Source organism: Lipophrys pholis (genome assembly GCF_963383615.2).
Source record: "Lipophrys pholis genome assembly, chromosome: 2".
NCBI lineage: Eukaryota > Metazoa > Chordata > Actinopteri > Blenniiformes > Blenniidae > Lipophrys > Lipophrys pholis.
In genome coordinates, this window is record NC_137636.1 from 31,647,994 (window position 1) to 31,669,963 (window position 21,970).

At 44.1% G+C, this 21,970-nt stretch overlaps 1 protein-coding gene across 2 annotated transcripts in view; it reads left to right on the forward strand.

Annotated features, from left to right (window-relative positions):
* LOC308106812 (uncharacterized protein) overlaps nt 1-20,592 on the forward strand; it is a 29,862-nt gene extending 9,270 nt beyond the window's left edge. The window contains exons 1-5 of one of the 2 annotated variants that reach the window (XM_080458775.1): nt 9,463-9,528; nt 11,375-12,946; nt 16,581-16,772; nt 16,929-17,100; nt 18,768-20,592. In XM_080458775.1, the coding sequence (XP_080314901.1) occupies nt 9,484-9,528; nt 11,375-12,946; nt 16,581-16,772; nt 16,929-17,100; nt 18,768-18,949 (2,163 nt within the window). In that variant the 5' untranslated portion in view covers nt 9,463-9,483 and the 3' untranslated portion in view covers nt 18,950-20,592. Of the gene's footprint in view, nt 1-9,462; nt 9,529-11,374; nt 12,947-16,580; nt 16,773-16,928; nt 17,101-18,767 lie in introns of those variants that run through there. The other variant, XM_080458776.1, reaches the window with a different exon arrangement.
* The last annotated feature ends 1,378 nt before the right edge of the window (nt 20,593-21,970 follow it).

Here is a 21,970-nt window from a genome sequence, read left to right on the forward strand (position 1 = left end):
GATGTAATATCTTGCCAATGGTGTAATAGGAGTTTTGATCCATTATTATAACATTTTGCCAATAAGGTATTACGTTTTGTGCAGCTTGCTTATGACAAAAATATATATAGAGAAAGCAAACTGCACACTGTCTGTCCTGGTTGTGAACAAATACTTTACTGTTCGTCAGATTATTGCGTTACGGTTTGTTGCATTAAAAAAAAATATATATCTACATTTGCCAAGAAGAAAGAGCCTTGTTGTCTCTCGTAACCCCGTAGGCTCCTGGAAGCCACGATACTTTGAAATAAAAAGTGCAGGCTGCAGATTCACTGCCCTTCACATTTGCAGTATTTGGAGCCGATAAAGATCCTTTCAGTGGATTCTGGTTTGTTGCAGCGGCTCCTTCACACCAGAGGTGCAGAACGTTCATGTAGACCCTGTTTGCACGTTTTCAAGTGGCAACACTACATTTGTTTTTAATTCTGGTTGTTTACACAACAGCAGCAAATCGAGTCCCTGCAAATGTCACCTTTTGAAAACGGCTAAAGGAAAGTAACGCGTCCCCTTCTGCACAGGGAAATTCAAGCTGTCTGAAACGTGTGAAACACTTTTTTTAGATTTTCTGCACATGTACGAGTAGATCAGCATCAATAACAGAAGTGATCTCCTGAGTGCTCACTTCTGCTCACTCTTTTGATTATAACAGCATTTCTGAATCAGAAAGCACTCCCTTGTCCTAACTGTTTTTTATTAAACGCACCTGAATCTCAATGATTATGTCAAAGTCGGCAGAAACCCTGTCGACAAGTAACTTACTTTAATTGGGTGTGCTTTTAACCCAACCTGAGTTATGTCTCAGAATATACATTGCAGCAGCTCAACAGTGAGAATTTTTGTGTACATTATTGTTTTAAAGTTGGAAAGTAATTGTGTGCACGGAGGAAGTCAATGCAAAGTTCTTTTTTTATTTATTTATTTTTTTAAACCTTGGTGCAGACCAGGGAACTGCACCACAAATTTGAACACTTCCTCATTGTCCAGGCACTCGGGGACCTCGTGTATGTGAACCATTGTTCTGTTTTTCCTCTGCCGTTTCCCACATTCAAGTCTTTGCATCTCTTGTTCACTTAAACAGGTTATAGCCAAAAAACTGTGGTATTTATTACATCATTGTAATTTCAACTACTATACTATCCTATTGTGTAAAGGTTATAAAGTGTTGGGACTTTTAATCTAAATGTTTTTATCTTCACTATTGTGACTAAATATATTTACATTCAGTGAAAACTGAATAAAAACACAACTGAGACCTCTTGTAGTAAATAACTTCATTTTGCTTTAGGACAAGTTCAGACTGTTTAATTGAACAAAATATAAGTTTACAGTATAAAGTCCATTGTGGTTAAGTAACTATAGATTCTTTTAGGCCCAGATCAACATGGCAGATTGAAACTAGTTGTGAATTCATATGCAAAACAATAAACCGTCAGTCCTGGGTCCTTGTGATGAAAGTTATGTAGGAGTGAGATGTTTATAGAAGTCAACCATTTAATATACTTGTCAACACTGTTGTTTGTCACTCCTCTATCTGAATCATCACTTTAAAATGACTTGATGAAATAAGTAAAATGTTCTCAATACTGGGAATGGGTACATTTGAACCGATACAGTATCGATACTTGGTACCTGGGAATCGATACCGATACTCAACCGTACCAATTTTCACAACTTTTTTGTGTTTATGTGGTAATAAATGTAATTTGTTTAATAATAACGCAAATGTAAGATAACGAATTCTTAAAATATATATAAACTTTAACATTAAATCAAAACATCCGACTGTTTGTATTGTAACATCGCAGTTGTTTCCCAAATTACCGCAGTTTTTCTTCATAATGCTCAATTTAAGCTCCGCCTCCTATTTCTTTCCCCCCTGAAAATATTGTGTGACGAAGCTGTATGGAGGCTAAATAAGTTTAATACAAATGAACAATCTCTTCAGCCTGGAGAAATATCTCATGCTGAACCAGGAGTTTCCTCAGATTAGAAGTATTCCCGCCGCTGGCCTCACACTTCATGTCACCAATATTTCAGCGTTTTCTATGTTCAGTTTTCTCGCAGCGTTAAAATCCAAATCAGACCAAATTGAGAACTTTCCTGTTGAAAGGGGGAAGGAGAGGTGACACTGCAATCAAATATTTCATTTCTGATTTATTTTATGGCCAAATATATGAAGAGGGAGAAACGGCAAGCTGGTGAATGGATGGTCAGGGTTCGAATCCCACTAAAGCTTACATCTGGAAGCATGTCCAGCATAAAAGTTGTTCTCAGTAAAAAAAAAAAAAGCAGAGCTCAAAAAGCTCCGGCCCTGCAGGGGCGTAGAAGTCATCGTCTTTATATTTACCTCAACTGTAAATATAACACGGTCCAGAGGCTCCAACACACCTCATTAAAGTAAATATTTCATCATGGGGCTTCTGATGGTGGGAAACTCACACATGAATGGTTAGAAACGTGAGGTCAAGGGTCACAGACCGGGTCAGAAGAAATGGAGCCTGTGGACAACACCAGTGCATCACTATTTAAATTTAGTTTTTCATGCATCTCTATAGTGAATAAGATATAAGTACAAAACTAAACCTGCCACTGCCCTCTGCTGAACAAAGTCAGTATTGTCAGAACTCAGACGCCTGGAGAAAAACAACCACATCTTCTTGTATATTTGTACTTTTTGTCCCTTTTAGAAATTACAGCAAAAATCCTGTATAGAAATGCAGAATTGAAAATGCATCTACACTATAAAGTTGATCGGTTAAGAGGTTAAAATCCTACTTTTAAGCTCCGTTGACTCTGCAGGTCTTTTCTGCTCAATTCCCATGTTTCTCTGGGATCAGATTTTTTTTTTTTGTGTGATCATTCACATTAGAGTGCATTGCACAGAAGACGGCGTGAAGTCACGCCGGGCACGCTGTTCACAGAAGTGAATATGGATGGCACCCCAGTCAGCACCAGGGTTGCCAGATATGACTCACTGTCTTCAGCTCAAACAACGTTAAACCCACAGACCTCAATACAAACCAGCCCAAATCTCAGCCTGTGTAGGAATCATGTTTAAACCCTAAAACTATCGTGTGTAATAAAGAACACGCCATAAACACACAAATGCACAAAATAAACAAAGTTAAAAGGTAAGAGAGTTTGGCTCCCAAATTAGGGGAGACCCTAAATATCTGGCAACGCTTGTCAGTGCATGTTTATTCATTTTCAAGTGGTTGTTGAATACGAGCCGACAAAATCTAGACAACTTGACGAGAGAAAGGAGGAGAAGAATGAGGAAGACGGAGAGCGCAGCTTTTAAAAGCTTTTAACGTCCTGGCGAAGCCGCTTCCTCCGGCGCCTATCGGTGACATCAGTCGCACGTCGATGACGAAGCAGTCGCATGGAGAAAAATATCAGAATTGGTGCCACGTATGAACGAGGCCTGGGTCTGGAGTGAAACAGTCAGAATTGGAGCTTTCATACGGCCACACAACAGGTCAGATTTTGGTCACTGTGAGCACAACATCACAATTGGGTCGCATTTCCCTGCAGTGTGAACGAGGCCATATTTTTCTTGTTAATTTGTTTGGTTTGTAGTACGACGCTGCCTTTCAAACCACTGAGGGAACTATATATTTTCGGGGTGCTGTGCAAGTGAACATATTATTACTATTACTAACTGATACTGCCAATTGATTGGGGGGGGGCTGAACCATAGGCAGCCAATGGACTGAATCAGTGGGACTGTGAGACCCTCTCCTCTCTAACGCAGTGCCACCATGGCGGGAAGCAGAGGATGGAGGTGGAGGCTGCTCAGTGTGGCCTGCAGACCTGCCGTACCTGTGGCTCCCAGTGACGCCCACAGCATGTTGTAGTGGGTCTTCCTGGTGGCAGCGTATTATTTGTGCTGTGAGAGAGAGAGAGAGAGAGAGAGAGAGAGAGAGAGAGAGGACTTGTGGAAACCAACAATGTCATGCCTCTCTCTTCTTTCCGCTGCAGCCATGTTTGGAACCGCAAAATAGAGTGAGATAGGCTCTGTTACTCTTTCTCCCTCACTCCTCACTTCCTCTCCCTTTTTTTTTTCTGCCTCTTTCTGTTTTTCTCTCTGTAGCTCTCTTCCCCTCCCCCTATTTCTGTTCCTCTTTCCTCCTCTCTCTCTTTCAGTCTCCCTCCCTCCCTCCCTCCCTCCATGTCTCTCTCTTTTTTTCTCTCTCACTCCGGGTTCCATCATGCTTTAACCCTCCCTCTCCTCTACCCCCCCCCCCTCTCTTTCTCTCACGTTGCACACTGCCCCTCCCGTCCTCTTTCTTGCTCTCACGTTGCTCCCTGCCCCATCTCTCCCTCTCTCTCTCTCTCTCTCTCTTCTCTTTTTTCAGTCTCTCTTGCTTGCTTGCTCTCTTTCTCATCCTCCCATCCCCCACTGCTGCCTCTCATTTTCTCTCCCTCTGTCTCTCCCTTCTCTCACTCCACCATTTCACTCCCTCCCTCGCTCCCACACCGACTCCCCCTCCCTTGCCTGTTCTCTTTATCTCATCCCCCCTCCCCCTTCAATCCCTCTTTCATTCCATGCAATCATCTGTTCTCTCATTCTCTCTCTCTCTCTCTCTCTCTCTCTCTCTCTCTCTCCCTCTCTGCTTCCTCTATTACGCCCCCATTTTGTCCTCTGCCATTTCCCTCTCTTTCTCTCTTTCCTCCATGTTCTCTCCATCTCGTTTACTGCACTTCTCTATGACATTTATGCTACAAACTTTACTAAAAAAAAAATGATTGTCACACAGGAAAAACAAACCAGTTACAAATTGAAACATACATTTCTAAAATAAAAGCTGCATGAACAAGTCAAAGCTTTTCTCCCAATCGCAGCCTTTTGCCTCTTCTTCTAACCCATCCATCTCTGCCGTCCTTCACTCTGGGTTTCAGTTGTTCACGTCGGCCCAGAAGGAACTGGAGGCCTGCCTCCCTCGCCATGAGGCCCAAACCTCATTGGTTTACTCCAACCTGCCGGTTGCTTCCACTGGCTTGTATTCAACAAGTGGCCAAGTCGCTGGGCTACCAGGCGACCACAGGTGACAGCCATCTTCCTCAAGGGGAATGTAAACGAGACGACCCAGGCGCCTGCCTCTCACCTCTGGGCTTCACCCACAGGAACGGCCTCATGAAGCCGAGCTCCTCGCTCCCACTGGAAGCTGCCGCACCAGAAGTGACAGTAGCTGTGATGCTACTCGTCCTGTGGTTTAAAATGTGAAGGTTGCAACATGTTCGGAGCCATAGGAGGAGAAAGAAAGAAAAACTATCACGTTTTTTGATTGAAAGGTGAATGTGCAGGATATTGTTCGTACCTTAACACAGATTCTTACAGAAGCAAAACATCAGGACCCTGAGAAATAAGAGCTTAATGTTTTAAGTTTCTTCTGTTTTTTTTTTTTTCCCTTTTTCATCAAGTATGTGGCCTTCTCTGTTTCTAGCATCTCAATAACTTAACAAGGTTTAGTTTCATTGTTCTGTATAAAAAACAAACCTTTAATATCTAAATGGTTCCCATTGTTACCTTTACAACAGTGTGCATCTCCTAAAACTTATTTTTAATCTTACAGGGAGATAATATCTACATAGAAATCAGATGTTTCTCCTCAGAGCCCACTTTGTCTGGACATCTTTTCCTCCAAAAAATCACTGCCATCATAGTTTATCTGATCTCTTGGAAAGGGTAGTTTTAAAGCAGAGTGACATTTACTTGGTTGAAATCTACAATTAAAATTGAGTGACAATACAGAAGATAAATTGACCCAGATGTCTAAGTTTTATTTTTATCACCTTCTTCATTTGACTGATAATCTAAAATCAATGAAATAAAGCGTAAACAAAATAGATATTTTATGCATTGACTAATTAATTCATTCTTTCAGCTGTATTCGTTGCACATTGGTATGAGAGAGAGGTTCTGTAACCGGTATCTATTTGGACCCAGAGATAGCCTAACGGCTTCTGAGGTCTTATCTAGATCAAGGATGGAGCTTAAATGTTGACCAGCATGAATGATTTTGACCATAATAGCGGTCAGTGGCTCTCTGATGGACTGCAGGTCAAGGGCAGAAGCTTCATGAACGCAGTGTCCAGCGCCGTCCTACCTTTGTCTCTTATCTGGACGTTTAGAGATGGATCTCGTGTGCAGGTTGGCAGATGGCAGTTTCAAACTTGGCATCAGGGTGAAATAAAATTTTTTGAAAAAATCCCATTTTGTCAGATTTCTTTGTCTTGCTGCCATTTTTAACAGAGTGCAGAAAAATGCATTTGCTGCAACAAGATGACTGTTTCAAAACTCTGCCTTCACCCTGTATTATGTTTGAAGGGGTTAACATGTGCACACATTTTGAAGTAAAATTTTTATGAAATTTTTATAAAATTTCTTCATAAGAAAGATGGCCTCCACTTCACCTTAGGCTTTTCAAAAGGTAGAATATTGAACCTCACCTGAGAGAACCCGAGATTTTTTCATTGGATTATGAGTACTGTGTTTATGGAAAAGTTGTGTTTCTGTGATACAATCAGTTTAATATAAGAATTAGTTGTGGTGGGAAAAAAAATTGTGTTGCTCCAACCAGCCAATCAGAACTCAAACCCTATATAGAGTCATTGGGGGTTCACCCAATCCCAATCAAGGTAGACCCTCCCTTTGACCATCTCACAATTAAGCAGCTCTGCTCTGGCACATGGCACCACGAGAGGAAGTACTTCCTCCTCTTCCCATAGATGGGCATGTGTGGGCGGTGCCAGTCCAGCTCACACAAACACAGCAGATTCTGAATGCAGCTCCTATGATCCAATATTCAAATGGAGGAAATTCAAGTTAAAACTGGATTTGGGCCAATAAACTTTGAATGCAACCTTTTTGGACCAACGAGATCATGTAGAAGTGTTGAAAAAACTGGATAATATGACCATTTTAACCTATTCTATGGAAAGTCTCGCTTCATAAACAAAATCCAGAATCAGTCCACGAACACTCCCGCAGAACACAAGACCTCCTGTGAAGTTGCACCACTTCATGTCCGTCTGTCATCATTGAACGTTTTATCTTTTCAGTAGACCTAAACAAAAAGTTTGATTCCAGAAAGGACACCGTGTAATATTTTCTGAATTATCTCTCAAGTATTAATTTATTAAATGTCAGAAATGTGCAAATCAGAAACTGTAGAAAATTTTTTTTTTCCAAGGTGACATCTCTTCAGAAACATAATTTCAGTCTCAAACTCCAAAATATTCAATTTACAGCAGAAATGCTGTCGGTTCACTATTGAGATTAGTTTCCTGATGAATGAGCTCGGTTTCGGCTTGAAATGTGTTAAAATGAGCTTGAAGTCGACGCATTGTCACATTAAACTTACACACTGAAATGACTATGTTTCACTTCTAGATCATTTTCCTCCACAAAAAGCTCTTTCAACGGCACTTGGTTAGATAATTTAAATAACACCCCTTGAAAAGCTGAGGGTCCACGAAGCTTCAATCTCATGAGTTCGTTTCAACAGGGTGAATCTCAGTTTTCACACATTTTCGACCAACTTGTTTACTTTGATCAGACAAGCGCCGACTTCTTTGTGAGAATCTGGAACTGGCGTCAGATGAGGGCGTGTGGTTTTGACAACATTGTCACAATTTGCTCGTCTATTTTCAAATCTATTGCTTGTGAACGAAAAGCAGAAGCAACGCGCAGGAATTTGGAGTGTGTGGTGAAGCAGAGATCACGTTGATGGTGTGTCCGTTCTCTGATTCCTTCCATTTTCAGCCTGTTGGTTATTTATCTCCTCCAAGTAGCAACTCTGGTTTACTGGTCCCCGACCATTAGCATAAAGTTAATTCACTGATTTGGTTGGACATTGATCACATGACCCTGGTCAGTGTTTTAAAGAGCCGACTGTTACTAGTGGAGCTGTGGTCTGTGACGGTGGAGGAAGTTCGATTTTTCAGAGGAGAAAATGGCTCCTGAGGAGAATGAATGAATGTATAAACTCCATAATGCAGGCCAGTGTCTACCGTTCCCTTTTATGGTTGGCAACTTCCATTGTTTTGATTAGTGTTTGTAGCTCCTGCCAATTATTGGTTGAAGCCGGTTGGAGTTGAATTAACTGACTGACACACAAAATAACATACATTTCAAGCAAAGTCACAATAATCAAGTCAGAGGGTAAAACAAGCTTTTTTTTCAGACTGTTAACTTGCACCGTCTACAAACGACACAATCAGTTGATGCAATAATGAAAGCATGACACGGAGTTTCCCATCAAACCAACCTTTCCAAGTGTTTTCTACCGAATGCATTCGATTTCCACCAAATGTGCCAGGTTCATTGCTGGCAGGATGTGAGTGACCTTAATGGCCTCCGAGGCCGCTGTCTGATCTCGCCGTGCATACCTTATGGTGGTGGAGGTGCTGTGGTCGTGAGCGGAGGTGAAAGGAGATCAAAGTTCTTCAAACTCGAACTTCATTTTTTATTTTTTTTATCCCCCCGTTATCCCAAACAGGAGCTCAATTTGTGTGGATTGAGGCCGAGAGAGAGAGAGAGAGAGTGATTTATGGGACTGTTTGATGCACCATCAAGAGAATAACACCTTTCCTTCTTTGCTTTTAACTCCAGTTCAGTCCATTTCTTCCTCTCCTCCATATTCTGTTTCTTCCTATTCTTTTACTGCATTCTGCTCCCATCCCCCTCTGTCTCTTTCTCTCTCACTTTATCTCCCTCTCTTTCTCTCTCCTCCCCTCCCCTCTCTTTTCCTTGAGTATTCTTTCCTTCCACTCGCCCCCCTCCTCCTCCATTCGCTCATCTCCTTGTCAGTCACCTTCCATGCATCTCCCCCCCCCCCCCCCCCCCCCCCCCCCGTCATACAATCCAACACTTTTCCATACTGGTGGCCTCACTTGATAAAGGAGCGAGTGAAAGATGCAGCAGAGAGGAAGAGATGCACAGATGAAACCCAGAAAAGGACCCAGCAGTAGATGAAGGAAGAGGGACAGACGGGGAGAGGCAGAAACAAAGACGAAGAATGACAGACAGAGATGGGAGGAAGGAGGGCGAGCGAGGCGGGAGGCAGCCTGGCGGATCCATAATCCCAGACTGTATATGACGTTGATTTTATTTTTGTTGTTGCTGTGTATGTGTGTGTGGAGCTGGTGACTTTGAGGAGACTTAGCCCATTTGTTACCAGACTATGGAGGAGCCTTGCAGTGACATGCGAGATGAGGAGCTTCCTTCTAACCTGTCTTCCACATGCTCATTGGAGGGAGAACATTTAGTTTGTTTGTTTGTGTCTGCACTGGCTGCTGTGACCAGCCACAACTGAAACTGTGCTGAAGAAGCAGGAGGAGGAGGAGGAGGAGGATAATGTTAGCCCCGCCTCCCCTCATCCCTCACGTATAAATAGGAGTGGAACATAGCCTATTCTCACTCCACACTCGCAGTGAAGAATGAGATCCTTAAAGCACCTGAAGCCACACGGCAGGAGGAGCGTGGTGAGTTCACTGGCTCTTGTAGCATGTGAAGTGGTGGTTTACTGATGTACTGGGCAACTTGGGTGTGACGCCATCGGAGCTGATATACGGAGGGAAACTGCCTTTAGAGATGCTTCCATTTCCTCAACATGATTTTGTTTGTGAAGTTATTTATATGTTTTGTTTATCTCTTCCAAATGAAGAATTGTCTTTGGCCTCTTCTCTTCAGCTCTTTAACTGTTCTTTGTTTCGGTCAATTTCTTGTTTTCTTCAATTTATCTTTCATTCTGTCATTTTCTTTCCTCCTGTCTTCTCGTTGCTCACTGCCTCTCTCTCCGACTCCCTCCCTCTGTCTCTACATATCTTTCTTTCTCTTTCTTCCTCTTCCTCTTGTGCTCTTTTGCCTGCTGCCTCACACTCACCCTCTCACTCTTTCACTCAGCCCCCCCCTTCCCTTCCTCTCTCTCTCTCTGCCTTCCTCCTTCCCTCTTGCACACCCTCCCTTCTTATCTCTGCTTCACTCTTCCTCTACCTTTCGTTTTCTCCTCTTTTTACCCTCCCACCTCCCCTCCACCACTCTTTCTTGCTCTAAGCTTCCTCTCTCTCCTTCCCTCCCTTTCTCCCTCTGTTTTTCCCTCATTCCCCCTCGCTTCTCTCTCTCTCTTTCCGTTTTTGTCTTCTCTCATGTGTTTCTATTTTTCTTTATTTCCTAATTTTTCTCAGTTTTCTTCATTCTCTTGCACAGTAAAGTGCGAGAGGGGAGATCAGTAGGCCATCTAATCCCTCACAACAGACACACTCACACAGCCATACATGGTGAACACGCTAGATTAGGATGCTGTCTTTCACAGTTCCTGTATCTCAGTCACCAGATCTGAAGCTTTGCTTTTGGACTGACTTCATTCACGTTGACTGCCGGTACTAGAGGATTGATTTGGGAATAGGTTTGTCTCTGTGGGAGGAAATGTTGTCTGTGTTTGCGCATCCTTCCTGGTGATGCAATGAATGGCTCTTTGAAATCAAAATCACTGTCTCTCTTCTTGGCTGAAAAGAAACTCTGAAACAAAAACAAAAAGCGTTAATCGGCTGATGAGCTTGGACACTTTTTTCTTCTTTTGAGGAGGGTGATGTCGTTTAAGTTTTTTCAAAGCATAATCATCACTTTCCTGTCTTTTAAAGTTACTCTACCAGAATCTTTTTTAAACATACTATTACTTCCTATAAAAGGTGTCACTTCTGCTCAGTTTCCCAAATCGATCACACCAGAGTCGATATGTTAACAAACTGGAATTTTTTACCATCAAACTATATTTTTGTTTCACTAACTGACGTCTTCTTTAGAAGCCTGCTGCAAGGGTTTCTGGGATATCAAAGATGGCGTCGCAGCAGCTCAAGCGTCTTAAATGTTGTGAAACTAGTGGTTGATGGTCATTTTTCCTCGAGATCTAGTGTACAAACTGGCTCTTTGGGAGTTTCATGACCGCAACATGTCAACAAACCCAGGGATGTTCCGCAAAATTTAAATGCTGGAAATACGTGTTTTATGAGTGTAATGAGGAATTTCTTTCAGAAAGGTATTGACTACATATTAGAGATGTACAGCAACAACTAAAACTGGATCCTAAATATTTTCATGTTTCCTGTGTGGAATCTGGTCGAGGAGCTTTACCTGTTTGTAAAACACTGATTAGTTTTCTTGGAAGACTGAGGTGTGGTGTTTTCGTAAACTGGCTGAAACAACTAAACTCTCCTTTGCTAAAACGTATTTTCTCAGTGAAATGAGTCAAACTGTAAAATGAGATGTGCATTTCTGCTAACTGCTACGTGATGGTTTGACTATCTGCACATTTGTTTCTTTGTGTTCCAGGAGGAGGCGAGCCGGCGCCTGGGTAGATGTGAGCCCAAGGTAATGGCCAGGCTGGTGGACATAGGCACACAGACAGATCCAGTAGTTGTGCTGTCCTTGGCCCAGGCTGCCGTGCTAGGTCTCATCTCCCAGAATGAAGTGTTTGGAGCTACCATTGCACCCAACGGCTTCTACACCGGCGAACCTAAAGAGTCCCCCGCACCCCCAGTAGACGGAGTCGACTACGAGTACGCGGACCAGCTTATCGGAGCCAACGGAGATTACCTAGGAGACAACTTGGGAGAAGACGGACAGATGCAACCCAGCTGCAGTCAAAGGAGGTGGCAGCAGGGGCCTCCCCAGCACCCCGACGGGAAAATGGTTGGCCCAGATCGACATGGCCTCCAAGGCACCGACGTGTCCTCATCCCATGTAAAAGGGGAAGGGGGGACCCCTGGAATGTCCTCTTGTGTCCACATGCTGAACAATATGGCCCCCCGGGGTGGTTTGGTGCAGGTGGATCCGGCCAGTCTGAGGAGCAACAACAAGAACTGTGTCGAGTGTGATCGTGAAGTGACTAACCAGCCGCAAGTCAACGCTCACGGCCACCCTCCTCCCGCCCAGGTGCCCCACCGAGGAGCGGAGCAGGGTCACCGGGGACTGCAAGGCCAGCGCCCCATGGGGGCCCACGGGCGAGGTGGAAGAGAGGATGAAGACGATGTGGAGCACCAGGGGAACACCATGATGAAGCCCACACAGCAAGAGGAAGCTATCAGCAGCTACTTCCAGACCAGCGAAGTGGGAAGCTACGATTCGGCCGAAATGAGCATGGGCACCGAGTACGAGGACAACAGCCAGAGCATGATGTGGACAGACGGCGGGGGAGGGGGACAGCACCAGCCACCACCGCACCCTCAGCCCCCTCGCCGGCACGGCGGACGCAGAGTGGACAGACTAGACATCAACATCCAGATTGACGAGTCCTACTGTGTGGATGTGGGGGACGGTCTGAAGCGCTGGAAGTGCCGCATGTGCGATAAATCCTACACGTCAAAATACAACCTGGTCACGCACATCCTGGGCCACAACGGCATCAAGCCGCATGCCTGCCCACATTGCGGGAAGCTCTTCAAGCAGCCCAGCCATCTACAAACCCACCTTCTGACCCACCAGGGCACGCGTCCCCACAAGTGCACCGTCTGCAAGAAAGGCTTCACCCAGACCAGCCACCTGAAGAGACACATGCTCCAGCACACCGACGTCAAACCCTACAGCTGCCGCTTCTGTCGCCGCGGCTTCGCCTATCCCAGCGAGCTGCGAGCGCATGAGGTGAAGCACGAGCGGGGCCGTTGCCACGTCTGCTCGCAGTGCGGCATGGAGTTCCCCACGTACGCCCACCTCAAACGCCACCAGACCAGCCACCAGGGCCCCCACACCTTCCAGTGCACCGAGTGCAACAAGTCTTTTGCCTACCGTAGCCAGCTGCAGAACCACCTCCTGAAGCACCAGAGCCCGAGGCCTTATACCTGCTCCCAGTGCGGCCTGGAGTTTGTGCAACTCCACCACCTACGGCAGCACTCGCTCACACATAAGGTACCAACACCAGCACTTCCTCTCACACTTCCTGACCGCTCCAGTTTCTTCTGGTTTTTTTTTGGTAGTTATGTAAAAGAACAAAAGCAGATCGATGCACAAAAAGAGGCACTATCAGATCACCAAAGTGTGGCCACACCTCTGTTGTCTTCAGGTCTGTCTTCTGTCTTTTACGCAGAGATTTGAGTGAAGTAAACAGGAAAGCTCTCTTAGCTTGGCAGACATCCATCACCTGTTTTATTCTGTTTCTTTATTTTTGTCAATTATATGTTGTAATGGAACTCCCAAGAATTTTGTTGGGCCAAAAAAGTAGTGTAAACAGGTCTGAATAACAAAATGTGATTTATTTTTTCCTAACGCGCTCCCATTCCAGGGTATTTATTCACTTATCCACAGTTCAGTTGCGAAAGCTCCAGGATGTGTGTCCTGAGGATATCATCAAGAAAAGTGAAAGTCTTCATGTGAACAGAATCAAGTAGCCATTATCCCCCAAAGAAAATTTGTTCCAACTACACATTTCCCATTTTGCGTACGATGTGATTTCCCCCTCACGAAGGCTCTGACCTCGTCTTTGCGAAAGCATCACATGCATCAAAAAGCCGTCGAGAAGCAATAAATCACTCAGCAGATTGTTGCGTTTTCACAAAGCTTTCAATCTGCACATCCACACCGCAGAGCGTCGTCATGTCCTCCTCATTATAGCCTCCATCTGAATGGAGAGTAATTGCTCGGTGGCCCCTGCTTGCTGTACACACAGTCACACAGGTGAGGAAGAAGAAGATGAGGGAGAGGATGCTCGGGGATCACAAATCCCATTTCATTTAATAGAAGCACTGCACGGTTTTCTCTGCAGATGGATGAAGGGGAATAGATAGAAATCCCACACAGTGACAAATGAGAAGGCTGCATTAGGGAGGATTTACTCAAATTTTATGTCTACTGGGGGAACAGAAATCCAAAGCCACACTCATCATGGAACTGGACGAGATGAAAGCCGTCGGTATTCTCAGTGGGGAGAATGTTCTCTTTTGTGGCTCTGTCAAGCCTGATGTCCATTCACTGCTCCCTCTGGTGGACAACGTCAATGCCAAGCTGCATGTGCAGACTGTGGGCGGACGGACAGTCTGCCACATTTGTCTGCTCATACAAACAACCGTCTCCCAACCCATTGGCAACCTGCACCACACACTGGCCCGTCTCAACAACCTGAAAGCCGCTCGCTCGTCCCACCTGTCTGTCCGCCGAGTCAGTGAGGCGGCAGCACAGCCACTTAGACCTCAAGGCCTCAGATGTTGTGAGTTGGCTGCTCTTGTGACCCTGCTTCTCCGCATTTATGCATCTCCTGTGGTTGAGAATATGATGGGAGCGGAGAAAAGACGGTCAAAAAATGTTTTATTGTACTGAAGGAATTTGTTCCTCTGGACCTAAGATGGCTGCCATAAACTTTGTTATGGTCAGAGAAATGCGTTCCAGCTCTCCAGCAGATTGTGTACACAGTGTTGGTGCAGGCATGTGCGCCAGTGTCAAATCGAACCCTTAGTACCTGATTGTATTGGGTACAAATCATGTCAAATCAATTAGTTGACCAAAGTGTTAAGAAACCCTGTCTTATATGTGTTTGCCATTTAAAAAAAAAAAAAAAGGGGGAAGTAGCATGTATTTATTGCTCGTGTCTGCCAATGTCTTTTTAAAGGTTGTTGAAAATGAACAGAATCTGGAGCATATCCACACGTTGTTGAAGCAGAATTTGGTCCAACTAATGTTTCACTGAAGTCTGAAACTTGCTCTTTGAACTGTATACTTGTTTAGAAACGTATTTATTTTGTTTGACTCAAATGAGTGACTAAATTAGTCCCAATAGCTCATTTTCGCAGGTATTTAAAGAATGAAAGGGACTACTACGTTCTTCGAATGTAATTCATGTTCCAGGAATAACCCTAATCGTGTGGGAAGACCACTTATGGAATCTACAGAGCAAGTTGTTATTAAGTTTGAATAGACAAGGGAATGGAACAATAAGGCAAATGAGGAACACAACAACAAGGTGTTCTTTTATCACACATAATTGCACCGTTTGATACCTTTCCAGCAAAATCATTGGAGTGAGGGAATTTTTAGTCAAAGCCTTTTTTTGTGCGGTTAGAACACCTTTCGATTATTGTTTGTGTCTTGTGGTGTGTATATATATATCTCACACACAAGGCCATTCACAGTGTTTTACAAAGAAGTAAAGGAAATACATTAAAACAAGGTGAATGAGAATAATAGAAAGGAGAATAAATGAAGTCTTATGAAGAGATAATAATGAAAAAAGTCAAATCTATTGCTTATTGGAAAGCCTGTGCAAATTCTATTGTTTAAAGACTAGATTTAAAAGAAGTGAGAGTCAGCTGTCCTCAGGTGTTCAGGGAGTTTGTTCCACAGGTGAGGAGGTAGGAACTAAAAGCTGCTTCACCTTGTTTCTTCTGACTCTGGAAACACGGACCTCGGAGGTCTGGATCTTTTATGTTCTACAAGAGAACATTCAAAGCTTCATAGACATGCTCATTGCTCACTGGAAAAGAGTTGTTTGAAACTCCACGTGGAATTTTATATAGCTGGCCCTCATGCAGAAACGTTGCATCAATTACATGTAACATGCAGCTCCTTTTTAAAATGTGAATCCCTTCAAATGTTGTCACTCCCAAGACTCTCAAGACTCTTTGGCCAAGAAGCCCCAAACAATGTCCAGCAGACAAACACGGCATGAATGATGCACTAATCCTCCATTAATGATAAAGCAGTATGATTTAATGTCTCCAGACAAATAAGAATCGGTCATTTTATGAAGGAATGTTCCCCTGAATGTGTGTTTTCTGTGACGAATCACCTCTCATATGAGCCACAGCACCGCCTCTGAGCACAGCTCCTGGAGGACTTTTAAATTGATAACATTAATTAAGTTGAAAACTGGAGGCTCTATTCACTCCTGGAAGGCTCAATTTACTCCGTCCAAATGCTCATCTCATCTCCAGCTTCCAGCAAATTGGGCTAAAAGACTTCTTTTTTTTTTTTTTTTTTTTCATGGATCATTGTTTTTAAACCATAATAATTAAGTAGCTGGATTAATATTCGCCCCGACACAGTGGCCTGAGATCTATAAACTATTTGATCATTTAATACTTGAAACAACTGAGCTTTTAATTTAATTCTAATTTCCTCTGTTGTCGCTTTTATTTGGTTGATGCTGAAGACCATTTAGAAATGTGATGATTCTCAGACGAGTGCTGAAACTTTTTTTTTTTTAATTTCCATTTCTGGTGAATTTTTAGCGAGTTCATTTACTTTTTTATCACCCACACCTGTGAGATGGTGCCGTTCTTGGAAAGTGCAAGGCTCACCGGTTGTAGAAATATTGGCGTCATGTCGGAGAGTTCACACTGGGCTGTTATGACTTTAAATGCAGCCGTTGGGGTTTATTCTGACTTGATTTCCTCTATGAATGGTGCATGTTCCTGCTGCCTGAAACCCCTCCCCACTGAGAGACCCAAACCTCATATTCCACAGCTACGACACTTCCTGTAAAGAGACCGAATCGCAGCTGAACTCGCCGTGTTTGTCACGACTGACCCGTTTCCCCGTCTGCGTCTTTCAGGGGATGAAGGGCCACAAGTGTGACGTGTGCTCCCGAGAGTTCACGCTGTCGGCCAACCTGAAGAGGCACATGCTCATCCACAACAGCGTCAGACCGTTCCAGTGTCACGTCTGCTTCAAGAGCTTCATCCAGAAACAAACGCTCAAGACCCACATGATCGTCCACCTGCCCGTGAAGCCGTTCAAATGCAAGGCGAGTGTCCCGAGTCCGCAGTCGTTACACCCACAGTGAGATATGTTGATGAACTGCCCTGAAATCCTGCTCTCATCGGTCTAAACACTGAGAAAAGAACAAGCCGTGCTCAAGGATTTTCTAAGTCCTGATGCTCATTTTGTTTGTTTTCCTCAGGTGTGTGGCAAGTCTTTCAACAGAATGTACAACCTGCTGGGCCACATGCACCTCCACGCTGGCAGTAAGCCCTTCAAGTGTCCTTACTGCACCAGCAAGTTCAACCTGAAGGGAAACCTCAGCAGGCACATGAAGGTCAAGCATGGGATGGACGTCTCACCTGAAGGACAAGGTGAGCCCCGCAATCTTTTCTTCTTTTAGTCCTTTTTTAACCTTTTTTTTTTTTTTTTTTTTTTTTAAGCAGTACTTGGATGCACATGATGATCTTTAGCTACAAAGGATTGACAATGTGAATGTGTCACTCCAGAGCTTCCTGCTTGTTGGACTCGGTGCCTCCATCAATCTCCTACAGGGTCGCTGGCGCCGTCCCTGCTGACGATTATGGAGCTTTTCCACTAGTTCCTCCTCAGCCTTACTCGACTTGACTCGACTCGCTATTGACACTTTTCCACTACGTCTTAGTCCCAATACCAGGTACTTTCATGGTTCCTGCGCTGCCGAGGTTCCAAGCGAGCAAGGGCAAGTAGAAAATGTGACGTCAGCAGATGGCAGGCCGCTGATTGGCCGGATCGTCACGACACAGAGGAGTCAGAGGGCGACTCGTTCACCCGCCATTTGTTTAACCGATCACAACAAAAAAACACTCACAAACAGAGATAGATGCATAAAAATAAACCCTGTGGAGCAGCGACGATGTGCAGGTGTTTTATGTCTGGTTTTTTGTGTCGAGTATCAGGAGGTCTCCAAACCACAGTGTTTTAGATTAACTGGTGACCGGCTTCCTCGAGTGTCCCCCTTTTCACAGCAGATGTTAAAAACCCGACCAAAATCTGCATTTTTATTAAAGTTTAAAGTATCGTACCGTTTGCTTGTCTCCATTTAAAATGAGCTGCTGCTAACGGCTGGTGGCAGAAGTCACCAGTTAACAGGGGCGCCAGTGAAACCGAAACACCGGACAGTGAGGCACGATCGTAACAATCCACGTTTTGTAATATTAATAAATATACAAAAATATATACGATTTAATTTATTATATAAGCTGATATCCAATGGACATTCGCTTTGCATCATATCGGAGGTGATTCGTTGTGCACGACGGGGAAAAGCTCCGATGACTCCGCCCCCGCCGTAGTGGTACTATATTGTAATGGGAAATGACCGAGGCTGAGGCGAGTAGAGGCAGGCTGAATAAGACTGAGTAGGAACTAGTGGAAAAGCGTCATTAGTGATCCTGATAGGTCACCGGTTCTTCACAATGCAAACGCATGGCGTGGTTGGCTATTCGCCAGGTTACTTATTAAGTGACTTGCATAGTGTGTGATTGTGTGTTTGTCCTGTGGTGGACTAGTGACCTGTTCAGGGCCAGTCAGCCTGCGTTGGATGCGGTTGGCTCCGGCCCCTTGTGATTCTAGTTTGGATGAAGCAGGAGAGAACATATGTACTGTACCTGTGTGGATCGACTTGTGAAGTTTCACCAGAGAAGATTTACTTCCTCGCTCCACGGGGATTACAGTTACTGTGAGATTGTGGAGTCCAGGAATGTCTGAATCAACTTCAATGTCTTTGCTCAGCAAACAAACATGAGCACAGCAGGATTTTGTGCCCGTCTGAGGCTCACTGCTTTCACAGTACACTGGAATCTACTGTCAGGATACTCGTTCCTGCGCAGACAGTTACAAAGATTTGATGTTTCAAACAAAAAATCAACAGTTAAAAAGCACATCCAATGAATTTGGTGCACATTTTCACTGAAATATGTCACGCTTGGTATGGCTTTGATAAGAGTGAGCAAAGCTTTTAAAATGCACGTATTGTATGATGCTTCTCTATCTCTTCCAGAAGTTCTTCCGGACATGGAAAACCAGGGCGAATACGAAGGACAGAACTTCGGCTTTACGTCACCAGACAATATGGACAACGGAGGCTCCCAGAACCTCACTAAACTCACTACAGCCAACATGGAGGACATGGAGGAGTATTACAACTTCGGGAAGGATACAAGCAGCTACGCAACACCCTGAGTGTTGACGGACCACAGAATACGGTCATTGTCTTGTTTTGGAGTACTACTTTTGTTCGGGAAGACGGAGGGAAATGGCGACGCTGCTGTCCAGGTTTGGGAGACTGTGAAAGAGGTTTTTCGTTCAGTTCTTCCTCCTTCCAGAAGAACCAGACCTGACGGACTGCGGTTCGAGACCGGGAAGGAGGAGCACTTAAAAGGAAACATTTCAACTCTGTTGCGCTTGATAGAGACTCTGAAACTGCTGGCGTGGTCTGGAGCTCCCTCTTTTGTTTTTGGGATTTATACGCTTATCGACTTAAAAGACTGTCGATGGCGGACAGTCACATCTGTGTGTTGTGTGTGTGTGTGTGTGTGTGTGTGTGTGTGTGTGTGTGTGTGTGTGTGTGTGTGTGTGTGTGTGTGTGTGTGTGTGTGTGTGTGTGTGTGCGCATGTCAGTCAGTTAATTGAGGGAAAAAGAAAAGTTACAGTTTCGGAGTCATCAGTTACATTCAATGTGACAAGAATTCGTTTTTTGTTGTTTTTTTTGCCATCATTTTCACTCACAACCAATATATGCCCTTATATTTTTGACTGAAAGTGCCAGATTTTGCCGTTGAGCTCCCGCTGTGTCGGCTATTTACTCACCGTATATCCCAGTTTTGATAAATAGTCACAGCATATTCATAGGTTTGAATGCCCTTACTTAGCAGTTCCTAATTGTCGTTCCTCGTTCCCGCCACACCATCGGTTTATCAGGTCGGTTTGTCAGCGCAGTCGTGCTCGTCGACGTTGCAGCTTTTTTTGCCCCTTTTGACCAGAACATTTCACGACCAAAGTTTCTCCCGTTGGTAGAAACCAGAAGACAAACCAAGCCCTTCTCACTGTACAAACGGTTCTGCGACATGCAGTGTGTCTACCCACCGTTTCTGTTTCACATGGTTGAGCCCTACATTCGTAACCTTCCCCGTGTAGTGGATATACTGCTCTAGTTTTTGAATTTCTTGAGTGAACAATGCAAAGCACTTTTTCCATTGAAACCCGTCGTTTTCCCGTGAGCGTCTCCGGTTCGAGCCTCGAGGACGAGAGCTGGGGGAAATAAGATTGTAGAGTCTGTGGGACCCCGGCGACGGCAATATCGCTGCACACAGCCAGCGTGTGCTTCCTCACGAGGTTTTTGTAAACTTGAGACTTTCCTTTCACAAGCACGCATCGCAGTGTCACCTCAAGTACAAGTTAAAGGATGAGCAGTTGGTACGGCGAACTGGAAGGTCTGTGTCCTCTCGACTGTCTATAGTTCGGCTCTCTTTACGTCAGGACTAGTTTCACTTCACTTTTAATGCAGTTCTTTTTTTTTCTGCATCAAAGGGGGAAAAAAACAAAGATCTGAAAGAAAAATATAAAAGATGAAAACTGTTTTGGAAGTCCTGCTTGGTGAGATGCTGAAGGGATTGAAAGTGAAGTGAGTCTAGTCGCTCCTCAGACTTCGTGTTTTGGGGAAGAAGCTCTGCTCCCCCTGTCCTGCCATGCAGGTCAGCCTCCATATGCACACTAAACCGGAGGAAAGGTCCACTAGTTCTTTTTTGAGAGGAGAAATATCAAACTGAGACCTCATGGAAATTGACCCATGACTTATTTAATAAAGGTTCTCTAGTTAAGATGTTGATGTTTTACTCTTGTTGCTGCTGTGTTCCGGTTCTCTCTCACTCCACGCGTCCTCCCTGCTTTAGGAAGGAAGTTGGACATGAATTGATGACAGTTCACTCCACAGTCACACCAAACCTTCACTTTTCAGTTTAGCTACACTCCTGATGGACGGCCGCTCTGAAACAAACGGGGCAGTTCTCTCAGCATTCGAAGCCACGAATACACAATAATACACAATAGTTTACCTTCCTAACACCTGCCTGCTGCCACTAGTTGATCTCAGCCGTTTTGTCGTCATGCGGCTGAAAATACTGGACTTTAATACGAACCGATCGACTCAAATGTTTCTGGAAAAGAACTTCACTCTGACAACCACACTCGTGCTTCCTATGAGAGATCCAACTAACAGCAACTCATAGGTTAGTTTTCCAAGTAACTAGTAACTGCACTACTTTTAACAAGAACTTTTAGTAACTAAAAGTCCCTTCGATGCTGTGAGCTGGACGAAGTGCAACGCGGGGTAGTAACGATGGTGTTTTGACCAGAGCAGAACTTGCCAACAGCTTATAAACATAAAAATTAAAAAAAACACAAAATGTATTAACTTATTGTGCACACAAAACAAAATCCACTTTTGAAGCCAGTCACGTTTTGTTGGGTCCAGTTTTCAGTCCTGCTTCATTTGGAATTGAACTGATGATTTAAAAGTGGATTAGACTTTCAGAGTCAAAGCAGCCTCAGTGACTCCGGGAGTTTTCACACTTTTCATATTTCGCAATTAAATCCAGTGGGATTTTTCTATTGCACTTATAAAGGTGATCTTAACCCTCGTGTGCACCAAACGAGTGAAAATGTTTACAAAGCAGGTCTTTATATTTACCTGAAATCCTCACAATATTTATCTAACGACATTTTATTAAATTGTTTTGCTTATTTTGGTCCAAAATTCAAATACTATGAATAACAGGGATGATGGGATGAGGTAATCCTTTCTCATATGTTCAACGTGACCTTGTTCTGATGGATCTCATTTCTTGAATTGATGGATCCAAATCAGACGTGCATGTGAATGTGTTTGTCCTGCGGTGGACTGGTGTCCTGCCTCGAGAGCAACGGTCAGCTGGGATCGGCTCCGGCCTCCGACAGCCTGCAGTGGGACGAAGACGGGAAGATTCCAGAGCGACGTCGCCGTGTGAGGACGGTCTGAACGACGGTACTGCTTGTTTCCTGTCAAGATCAGGGTGAAGAATCGGCCTTTCTTCTGTTTCAACTATGAGGTTGACCCTGTAGGAGTATGTTTTATTTATTTTTTAAATAGTACATGAATTTTACACTAATCTATGTTTCACTTTCAATGTTAACTCAAAGAACTCAGGGCGTAGTGTCTTTTTACAC